Source organism: Neovison vison, chromosome 12 (assembly GCF_020171115.1).
Source record: "Neovison vison isolate M4711 chromosome 12, ASM_NN_V1, whole genome shotgun sequence".
NCBI lineage: Eukaryota > Metazoa > Chordata > Mammalia > Carnivora > Mustelidae > Neogale > Neogale vison.
This window is the reverse complement of record NC_058102.1, coordinates 122,881,696-122,893,421: the sequence shown is the minus strand read 5'-3', so window position 1 is coordinate 122,893,421 and position 11,726 is coordinate 122,881,696. Positions and strand designations below refer to the sequence as shown.

The 11,726-nt window shown below is 46.2% G+C and overlaps 1 protein-coding gene across 1 annotated transcript in view; it reads left to right on the top strand.

Annotated features, from left to right (window-relative positions):
- The first annotated feature begins 1,312 nt into the window (after window positions 1-1,312).
- Window positions 1,313-11,726, top strand: part of FAM171A1 (family with sequence similarity 171 member A1) — a 127,796-nt gene continuing 117,382 nt past the window's right edge. The window contains exon 1 of the mRNA XM_044226629.1: window positions 1,313-1,499. Within this exon, the coding sequence (XP_044082564.1) occupies window positions 1,403-1,499 (97 nt within the window). The 5' untranslated portion in view covers window positions 1,313-1,402. The remainder of the gene's footprint in view (window positions 1,500-11,726) is intronic.

Below are 11,726 nucleotides of genomic sequence, written 5' to 3'. Positions count from 1 at the left end.
AACCCATATGGTCTCCTCCACCTCCTGGTTTTTATTGTGTCTCACAATGATTTGTCTATCATAAGCCAACTGGGCAAATGCCATCCTTCATTCTCTTTTTGGTACACTGCCTGCCCTGCCTTAACGCCCAAATAATAAAATTACAGAAATAACCCTCCTCTGGCCTGGTGTTCTAGAGGCAGCACCGGGCAGACAATGAGATTGGTGTGGATCTCCTTAGAGCCTGGGTGCTGCACAGAGGTCCGAAGGTCACTGCAGGGCTGGTTGGGAGATGGGGTGGACAGAGTCAGGGTAACAAAAAGGTTGTATGGAGGAAGACATATAGACAGGAGCCATTTAAAGAAAGGAAACTGAGGCAGGATGGGATGGGTGTACCTAAGCAAGGATTTTGTGAAGAGCATTAACCTTAGGGCCAGACTGATTATTTTCTTTAGCCTTGGCTCTGCCACTGACCAGCTATGTGCTTTGGACATATTCTTAACCCTCCTTAGCCTCTTTTTTCTCATCTGTAAATGGGGATAACACCACCCATCTCTTGAATCATATATTGTGAAGACAAAAAAAGGGGGGGTACCTAGGCCCTCAATATATGTAAAAGTAATTTCTTCCCTACCCTAACCTTCTAGAAATAGCCAAGCACCATTCTATGTAGAGCCCTTCATCTGCCAACGCCTAGGCACAGAGGGCCTACTACATTTTATACAGGCATAGGGATTCTGTTTCCGCGGACCTTTAACACTGGGTGTCAGGTCAACCTTGGGGAACATAGGCAGACCTGAGTAGCTGCAGGTTGCTTTATACCGAGGAAACTGAGGCAGGCCACGCCCCGAGACATAAATGGCGTCTTGAGGACCCTGAGTTAACAGGTGCGAAGGCCTCAGCGCAGAAAAGCAGGTGTTTTATTTTCTATAAAATAGAGGGGGATCGCGGAGGGGAGGGGGTGGGGGGTTGTGCTGTCTTGGAGCCAAAGGTCGCGCTCGGGGTCCTTGGGGAGGCTCGAGGGCGCGCGGGCGGAGGTGAGGGGGCGTTGCTGCGAGGGCTGGAGCGGGGCTCGTGGGCGCGCGGCCCCCTCCCCGCGCCGTGCCGCGGCCGCCAGGTGGCACCACGGCGGGGCCTGGGCGCCGCCCGCGGGCGGGGCAGGAGGCACGAAGGGGTTAAAGAGTTGGCGGTGCCGCCGCCGCGGCTCTTCGGGGAAACCCACCGGGGTGCGCGGAGGAGGGAGCGGCCGTGGGCTGCGGAGCCCGGCGCCGCGCCGGGCGGGGGCGCGGCCAATCGGGCGGCGGGCCCGGCGCGCGCGGAGCCAGGCGACATGGAGGGAGGCGCGGCGCCCGGCCGCCCCTGACGCGCCGCTCCGTCCCGGTGGTCGGCGAGCCCGAGCCGCCCGGGGCCCTGCGGCGCGGAGATGAGCAGGTCCGCGGCGCTCCTCTTCTGCCTGCTGGGCTGCAACGTCTGGAAGGCGGAGACCAAGACGCTGCGGGAGCCCGGCGCCGGAGCCCAAGGTCGGTGCGCGGTGGCGGGGCCGGGGAGGCGCGAGGGCCGGCGGCCGGTGGGCTTTTGTGTCGGCCACGGGCCTGCCGCAGTGGCGGCGGCGGGCGGGGAGGCTCTCGGGCCGCATTGTGTCGGCGAGCTGCCGGAGCCCCAACCGCAGCCTCGGCCGCCGGGCCTGCAGCCCCCGCGCCTTGCTCCCGAGGGGGCGGCGCCGCCGGGGGACGCCGAGGTGCCCCGGGTAGAGGCTCCGGCGGGGTCCGAGGCCGAGGCCCGAGGGGCGCGCGGGTGGCACCAGCTGTTGCTGCTTCGGGGGGCTCGTCTGCGTGCCTCCGAAGGTCTTTTCCTTTATGCCGTGACACGGACACGAGGCTCCATCTTCTCCTTCGCCCCGGGCGAGAGGGGCTGCCCCGGGGTCGCCGCCGTCCGATCCCCCTTGGGGTTTGGGTCCTGGACACCCGAGTGCGAAGGCTGAATTCGGCCCTTTTGTTTTGGCGGAGGAGAAGGTGGCCGCCGCCTCTGGAGTGCCCCCGGCGCCCTGGGACCCGGAGGTCTGTGGCCGCTGCCCGCCACCAGCCTGCCGCAGTTTGGGAAAGTTTCAGGGTCTTATCCGCCTCCCTGTCCAACGTCTTTTCCAGGCCTTAGGGGATTTGCTCGGCGCCCCAGGAATAATCCCCAAAAGGGTAGACAAAATTAGAACTGGGAGGCCTTAATCACTTAAAAAAAAAAAAAAAAATCATTTCTAGGTTTGTATGTCGCCAGCGCATGCCTTTTGTCTAATCTTTGGCCTCTGCAAATCTGCTTTCCAGACCTGGGAGTGATAGCCACAAGCCTGTCTTTTGTTTTTAAAATAAGAATTTATTTGGGGGGGGGACCCCGAAGCTTCCTTTGCACTCGGGTGTGGGGACAAAATTGAGTGCTTCTGTGTTGCCTGTCTTTTCAAAAGGGTGAGTGAGGCCGGAGCAGATGAGCAGCTGCGGTCACCCCGGACACCGCTGCTGGGCCTTCCTGTGGTCTCTCTGGGCTCTGGAGAGAGTGTTCCTACAGCTCTGTAGACCCCCACCCCCGGACTCCTTGCCCATGTCATTTCCTGGTAGGAAGGTGTGAGGCTTGTAAGGTCTACCATGTGGATGGAATGAACCAGGAGCACCTCATCCAAGCGGACACCATCCTCTTGCAGAAACCCTGACTTACCCCCTTTTCTTCATGCTAACCTCCTTCCCTTGTAGCAAATATTCAAATATTGCCCGGGAGCAGAGAACCCTGGGTGGACTTCCACTCATGATGTTGTGACAGGCAAAGAAGGCCCTACCTATCCACAGCTGGGTTTAGTTTGTTACCTACATGTTGAATTAAAGGTTTGCCTATTAGTCCCTTGCTGGATCATTTGCTGGCGTCTCTTTCATCATTGTTTTTTTTTTTTCTACAGCTGTGATATAATAGGACTGTTATGAACTGTGTATAAATTTAGTAATGTATATTGTGGAAAGGGGGACATTGGCAAGGTACAAAAAGACCCATATGTCTCTTCAGTAGGAAATGAATGTTTAGAACATTAGATCATCAGTGTAGAATTATAGTCTCTTTCATTAATACCCTACTGCTCTTGGAATCAGCTATTTTAATGAATATGATATTTGTGTTTCATGAGGCTATTAATTCCAAAGAACGGGGTGAGTGTTTTGCACTTGAAATCAGAATATATAGAAACATTAAGTTCATGCCCTTATAAAATAGTGGAAGGCATGGCCTCAAATGAAAAAAAAGTCATGAACGAAACCTGCTAGGTTTAAAACGGTTGAAGACCAAACTTTACAGAAGTCTTACTGCTAAAAATCAGATTGCATAACTAAACTGCCAGAAATGGAATATTCTTTGAAGTGGGTGAGAAATGGTCAACCAGTGGGATATTTATACTATGGTTTGGAGTGCCTTAGTATATGGTACGGTTTGAGTGTAAGACCAAGTGTTTTGGAATGTTTTTCCCCCACCTTGACTGGGTAGGACTGCTTCTTAAAGTATTGAGCCCACGAGCTCCACCAGAAGTCACAGTCTCACTATCGGTCATCTAGGTTTTGGGCCAGGACCTTTTTTTTTTTTTAAGATTTATTTATTTTAAAGAGAAAGACTGTGCAGAGCTGGGGGAAGGGGCAGAGGGAGAGAAGAATCTTAAGCAGATTCCACTGAGGCCCAGGCGGGGCTGTCACAGTCCCCACAAGGGGCTTGATCTCATGACCCAGAGATCACTACCTGAGCTGAAATCAAGAGTCGGTCACTTAATGAACTGTGCCATGCAGCCCTGAGCTAGGACCATTTTTAAGAGAGTGGACAGTTGCTCCTTTGAGGTTGGAAGATCACCTCCCCCCAACTGTTTTCCTCAAACCATCTTGACACTCAACTTACAACATTGTTTCTAATTCACCTCTTCTCTCCCCCATCCCCTACAGGGGGAGGGAAAATGCTACATCTGATTTCACTCTGCAGTTCCCCAGCAGGTTGGAGTCTGTTTTGTATGTAGTTGGTGCTCAGGTAGTGCTGAATGAGTCAAGGATTGAAGACAGCTACTGCACACATTATAGTGCAACATAACGCACTGTTTAGAGGAAAACGTCAATCTTTACCTTTACTCTCCCTAAAACCTAATTAGTAAGTTTTGCTTCTATTGCAGAAATGGTTCCTGGAATAATGCTTTGAACATGCCTTGTACTCATACCAAGCTCACACCAACAGAGTTTAGAAACGGCTTAGGAAAAATTACTTAGAAACCTGGAGCCCATAGATAGATACTGTCTACGGTAGTATTACAGTTAGATCCCTGAAACTAAATGACGCCGTCTTTATTAAACAAGTCTTTGTCACTTCATCTAAGGAAATGAACATCTGCAACATTTCTTAGCATTACTATGCCCTTGATATCTTCAAGATAAAACTTAAGGTTTGACTTAAGATTCTTCTTCCTGTAGCTGCTTTGACCCAGCAAAGGGATTTCATAGGCAATAGTTGTCCAAGTGAAGTTTTGCTTTGCCGATCATAGATTTGAATTAGCTCTGGAACACGATAACGGGCTTTTATGAAGTGTTTTCCTCTAAGTTTCTCTAAAGCATTTATCATATCTACTTTTTTTTCTGAGGAGAAAAGCATCTGTTATTCAGAAGTACCAGCTAAGTTTTACTTTCTTCACCTCTCGGACAACTGTGCATTAACCTGGCTTCGTAGAGGGGCTCTCCTGGAAGCGGCAGTAGGCTGTGCAGATGTGCTCCATAGGGAACGTAATTTTGAAGCCCAACACTGTTGCTATGTGCCAAAAGAAAGGTCATTGCTAGGTTAAGGACTTCATGCTCAGACTTAAATTGTATGATCTTTAGTTTGCTGCTCATTATCTAATAGTAAGGTATTTTGCAATGATGTGCTAACTTCATGTTCATCTCCAAAAAGCTACAATCTGTCATAACATTTGAGCTGAATGGTTGGTTTTCTTTCTTCTCTTTGAGAGGTCTATTCTTTGCCAAATTCAAATTTCAGTTATTAGAACACCATGATCAGTTGAAAGACCATGCAACGTTGTATGTATCAGGAGGATCACTGGACAAGCATGACTTAGGCTGACACTGTTAAGAACATAACATCTAAAAAAAAATTCACATCCTGGGAAACTGTAGCACTTGGACTGGCTGAGGTCACCGGGCTTTATTGTGTACCAGGTGTGGAAACTGTGCAAAAGCCACAGCAGTAGCTAGGTAGTTTCTGGCAGGGACTTTGAAATGACTTTATGAATTATTTTTGTATCCTATTTGTACTTTCCTAAAACGTTTTGTAATTTACAGCTTATTTGCTTAACATTCTAGCCAAGAAAAGGAGACTGTTGTATAGATTTCTAAACTAATAGCTTGCAAATGAAAGTACTTCTTAAGCTTTACTCAACTCTTCCTTCTAAAGAAATTACTGATAACTCTGTAGATCTAGCTGTACATTTTTATTGTTGAGAAATACTAATTTAGTAATTCTAGTAAATACTACATGCTAATAAAAAGCCCAAGGAAATAAGTTGGACATAACACAGACATGTATAATAATACTGAAGGAAAACTTGTTTAAAAATTTTTCAGAAATCTAGATGGAAGAAATTGTCATGTGGTAACACCTACCTCCTATACTTTTTGTGAAACATGTCTAATGGAAATTATCACACACTTCTATGATGCTTTTATAGTTTTATCGAGTAACAAAGAAATAATTGTAAATAAGTCATTTTCGTTTGATTTAACTGAATATAATTTAAGGGCTTTTAAAGACTTTAGTCCTGGCCAAGCTATTCAGTTCCACTAAACATGGAACTGAATGTATTAAAAAAAATTTTTTTTTAAGTTTCTTTACTTTTCTTAGTGATTTCTACACCAAACGTGGGGCTTGAGCCCACGACTCTGAGCTCAAGAGTTGCATGCTCCCCCAGCTGAGCCAGTGTGGCATTCAGAAATGCATTTTTAAAATTAAGTTTCAGCACTCTAAATAGACCAGTTAATTGTATGAAATAATTATTTTTAAAGAAATTCTACAGTGTGACCCAATGGTATGCCCTGTGTTAAGAATTGTTTACATAAAATTAGACTTGTAAATAGGCAAAATTTGAGGCAATTCATGACTCTAGAAAGGCTTCATAAAAAGTTCCCTAAGAGCAAACAGTTGAGTCAACATATTTAAGGTGATTCTACCTTCCTCTGGTCAAGCCTCTATTTTAAATGATTTATTCACCAGCTCCTCTTCCTCTCGGATTCAAATCAGTGTGCAAACATTTGCTCCTTTTTATTTCTTTCACTTACCCTTTACAGAACTTACTAATCCCCACAGATTCCAGTAATGAAATCTTTTTATGTGGATGACCCCATTTGTTTTCTCTCTTGCCTTGACATGATGTCTTAGCTCTGTTCCTTTTCCTCCAACACAATACTAAACCTTTCCCTTTCAGGGCTCTCTGCCTCCAGCTCATCTTTCAGCCTCCTCCTACCCAGCACACCCGAAGTCCTCTACTAACTAGACTCAAAACCAGGGTATCTCCTTAGATCCTTTCTCCACCTTCTAGTTCACATGGTTGGTAGTGTTACGGGTGTATTTATATGGCACACTTATGTAGATGTCTTTAGATCAAGATAGATATATTTATGTAACACAGAAGGAACCTTAAGGTCAAGTTTATCCTCCTTGTTCTGGAGACAAGGAAATTCAGGCCCAGAGAATTAAGGTGACCTGACCTTATGGCACTTTCTTACCACACAAACCCTGTGGAAGGTAGAAGAAGGGCCGCTGGAGATGTCCGTGTCCTGAACCCTGGAACCCGTGAATATATTAGTTAAATGACAAGAGGGACTTTACAGAGCTAAGGAAGGATCTTCAGATGGGACGAGTACTCTAGATTATCCCATGTAGATCCAATATAATCACAAAGAATCTTACAAGAGTGAGATGGGAAGATCAGAGTCTAAGATGGAGACGTGACCATGGAAGGAGAGGGCCAGTGTGAGAGAGACAATGAAGATACCTCACTGCTTGCTGTGGGGTTGAGGAAGGGCCATGTTCCAAGGAATGCAGGCAGCCTTTGGAAGCTGGAAAAGGCAAGGAAATGGCTTCTCCCCCAGAGCCTCCAGAAGGAATGCTGTGTTGCTGACATCTTCACTGTAGCCCAGTCTTAAGCCACTGAGTGGTGGTATTTGTTATAGAAGCAATAGGAAATGGATATAGATACTGACTCCCAAGGAGTGTAAAAAGAAATGGGCACCCAAGCAGTCAGGGTAATGGTACAGTGACGGTGGACCATTTTGGGGAACCAGACCTACCGAAGATAACATTTAGAGAAATGCATGGAGTTTTTGCATCTTTTGAACAAAATCCTGCCAGATTGGAGCCATGCTGAGGATCCTTGGCAATTGTGTCAAGGACCTCCCCCACCACTATCACCAAACAACGTTCTCTCCCAGATGAACTCAGTAGGCTGTGATTTATTCATAAGCAGAGCGCATCAGATCTTCTGTGTTTCTTCTAGAGTTGGGATTAGCCATATCTTCAGGGAGAATACAGAACCTCCCAAAACCCTGCCGAAAGCCACCTTGAAAAATCTTTCTTGCTCTTTTTCTTTCTTTCTTTTTCTTTTCTTTTTTTTTGAGAAAAAGAGTATATGAATGTGAGTGAGCAGGGGAGGGGCAGAGAGTGAGGGAGAGAAAATCTCAAGCAGGCTCCACACTCAGTGCGGAGCCTGACATGGGGCTCAGTCTCATGACCCTGAGTTCATGACCTGACCCAAAATCAATCGTCAGTCACTTAGGGACACCTGGGTGGCTCAGTCGGTTGAACATCTGACTCTTGGTTTCAGCTCAGGTCATGATCTCAGGGTTGTGAGATTGTACTTAGGATTCTTTTTCCTCTCCTTCCCGCTCTGCCCCTCCCTCTACTTGCACTTGTACGAACACACACACACACTCTTTCTCTCTCAAATGAATAAATGTTTAAAAAATATTAAAAAGAGTCAGACATTTAACCAATTAAATCACCTAGGTGCTCCAGAAATCTTGGTTGCTTTTAAACTTTGGTCTAATTTTTGTTGAAACTTATCTCTTGGTAACTAAACAAGGTAAAAGAACCTTGTCCTTGAATGTCACTGTAGGCCGCCCGAGTGCCTTTACATAATAAAAGGATGCTGCCCCCCACCTTGGAATGGCCTCCCAGGTGCTGTCTCAGGGGCTCAGCTCTTCGATACCTGTGCCTCTGGAGGCTGATGAACCCCACCCATTCCAGGCCCCAGGCCCCAAGGCAGGCAGAGGGAGAATTGGGTGAAACACCTGGACAGAGCACCTGTTGGGCATCACAGGAAGAGCAAAACCACTTGATCTCCTGCAGTTGCTGTCTTGCTGGGAGCAAAGAGTTAAGCTCAGTGTAGCCCAGAGAGGGGGGCTACATGACTTGTGAGCCATTCGAGCAGGTCCTAGAAGAGCAGCCAATGGGGTCTTTGGTGGTTGAGTGCAGAGCTGTGGGATTCAAACCCTGGGGGCTGGGAGAAGGAGAAGGAGAATGAAATGTCCCGGCTTAAGTCTTCACCCCAGGAACTAAACTTGAGAACCCAGAGAAGCTTGGTCTTCTCAAGTTCAGGGCTTTGGTCAAAAGGTAAGTACAGAATGGAGAAAAGGAGAGAATCACTCAGTTACTCTAAGGCTAAAGAAGACCTTGTCTTCCCGTTAGATCTCCTAAACAGTCATTCACTCATTTCTCCTCACTTTCATGATCACGTATCCCCTGCTCTCGTAAGGTACTTGTTGAAAGCATCCTGTCTTTTTCTCTTCCTGTTTTAATCTGTTCTTTCAGCCTAACTTCTGTCCACGGGGTCCCTCTTCAAATGCCATTTTGTTCTGCAGAGCAACATTTAATACTTTGCTGTTGCCCGAAGTATGAAGTCTAAATTACTAAGTCTGGCCTTGACAGCTTTCCTGCCTTTCCTCATGTGCCTGTTCCAACCTTTGCACCTGTGCTTCACCAGCTTAAATCATCTTCTCTAGCTGGAATGTTCCATTCATCACCCCGGGGGGACCAGGGTATATCCTCGCCTTCCCTTCCCTCTGGTTGTGCTACTGTTGACGCTCTTACAACCCTAAATACAGAGCACGTACTGTAGGAAGACCCTCCTAGACAAAAAGGGTGGTGTGGAGGGGAACACCTGATTTTGGGGTAAGCTTGATTAAATCCTTACCCTCTGATGTTTTATAATCCAGTTAGAAGGAAACTGGAAAAATAAATTAAGAAGGTATTGCTAAGGGACTTTTTTATGTAATTGGGTAAGAATCTCTTGAGTAAGATGAAACCTAGTAACACTTGTCTGACTAAAAGTCCACCTATAAGTTGTGATGTGTATTTCCAGGTACTTTAAGGATTTATCGACAATGGGACACAGGAAGTTTAATTTTAGAGAGCATAAGCATGAGGACATCACTCAGGGCACCTCTTAGTTATAAATGTGGTTAAGAGATGTCCTCTTGGTGATCAAATAGTTAAACTGTGACAGCATTGATTGGAAATACTGGTACTGTAGTGATTTCCAATGTCAGGTAAAGCTCCGAATAATAATTACAAAATAATTAGGTAAAACTCATATTACTTAAATTGAATGGGAAGGTAAGGTGATTAAATATAGATCTGAGGGGCGTCTGGGTGGCTCAGTGGGTTAAAGCCTCTGCCTTCGGCTCAGGTCATGATCTCAGGTCCTGGGATGGAGCCCCACATCGGGCTCTCTGCTCAGCAGGGAGCCTGCTTCCTCCTCTCTGCCTGTCTCTCTGCCTGCTTGTGATCTCTCTCTCTCTGTGTCAAATAAATAATCTTTTTAAAAATAAATAAATAAATAAATAAATAAATAAATATAGATCTGATATGTTCCACTATTTTGAGCCCTTAATTTTATGTAAAACATATAAACACATACTCAAATGTGGAAACTGGAAAGATCTTTCGGATTTCTGGGAAGTAGCAAGTGGCACAGGAAAACCTGGCTTAGGGAAGGATAACTTTGAAGTGAGTGATGAGTTTATAAAAGATTAGTGTCATCTTATTTGTTTTGTTTTAAGCTGTACCTCTTAGGGACAAAGAAATGTGAGTTTAATAAGGGAAGTTAATCATTTCCAAGTCAGGTGAGCATTTCATTTGCTTTGACTTACTTTTTTTGAGCTCAGAATTTGAATGGAAAGATTACTGAATTTGTATTGAGGGAAAAGATTTCTAATATAAATTTTTTTTCAAGATTTTTACTGTATTTTATTTAGAGAGAGAGAGTACACAAACAGGGAGGTGCAGAGGGAGAGGGAGGGATAGAATCCCAACCAGGCTTCTCAGTGACCGTGGAGCTGACTGTGGGACTCGATCTCATGACCCTGCAGTCATGACCTGATCAAGAGTTGGACACTCAACTGACTGAGCCACCCAGGCACCCCTTTAATGTAATTTTAAATGTAATTCTGATAAGGCTGAACTAAAGTCACTGAACACTTTGGTTCAAGCTGTGCTCATTCCCTAAGGTGAGTCACATTAGTAAGACTTCTGATTTTTGTAAATTATTTTATTCTGTTATTTTAAAAGATTTTATTGATTTATTTGAGAGAGAGAGAGAGAGAGAGAGATCACACTCAAGTGGGAGCAGGGAGAAGCAGCCTCCCCAGTGAGCAGGGAGCCCGGTGGGGCTTGATCCCAGGACCCCGAGTTCATGACCTGAGCTGAAGGTAGCATTTAACATGGTACCCTGGTGCCCCAAGACCTTTTGACTTTAAAACGATAATCAACAGCACAGCGTCAGTGGGTGAGGTGCTGGCGCCTCCTTCTTAACCCTGGTAGTACCTGGGTATGGGGGTGGGGTGTGTCCTTTGCACCCCAGTCCTTTTTGGAGGCTCTGGGAAATAATTTGCTTCCAAACTGATTTAAAATACAGTTTCAGAATCTAGTCCCTTGCAGATAGGTATCAGGCCGAGGTTCCTCTTTCTTTACTGGCTATCAGCCTGGAGCCTTTCTTTGTTCCTCAAGGCCACCTGCATTCTGTCATCTTGGCCCTTCCATGGCTAAGCCAGCAGCAGCACCTGGAGGCCTTTTCACATCTCACTGCTCTCTGACCTCTCCTCCTGCTGCATCTCTCCGGCCCCAGCCAGAGAGACTTCTTTGGTTTTAAGATGGCTTGTGTGACTACGTTGAACTCTTCAGATAACCCAGGAAAATCTCCCTATCGTAAAGTCTATAACCTTAATCACCCCTGCAGTACTTTCGCCATTTAATGTGACATATTCGCTGGTTCCAGGGGTGAGGAGGTAGACCTCTTCCAGGGGTTCCTTCTGCCTGCCACAGCCATAATGTGGACAGGGGGTCCATGGGCAGAGAGGGTAGGGAACCTGTTGTAGAGGTCAGTGAGAATGGGAAGGCAGACGGCAGAACGTCTTCCTTTGGCAAGTTCCAAGGAGGACTCTGGAAGGTAACTCCCCCATCCTTTGCTGCCCTGACACCTTGCAAGTCCAACATAGTCTCGTATGCAAAGAGATCCTAGGAGAGCGTATGGGATACCAAATGCGCTGTTTGAAGCAGCCCCAAGTTTTTGTAGTTCGACCCTGAGAACTTGAAACTGCAATTCAGTTCGGTCACTGTGATTTAGTGAATGCACTGGATGGTAACTATTAATGGTATCTGTGATATGTTTAATGTTAAATCAGTGTGATCATGGCAGGCACTCTCTG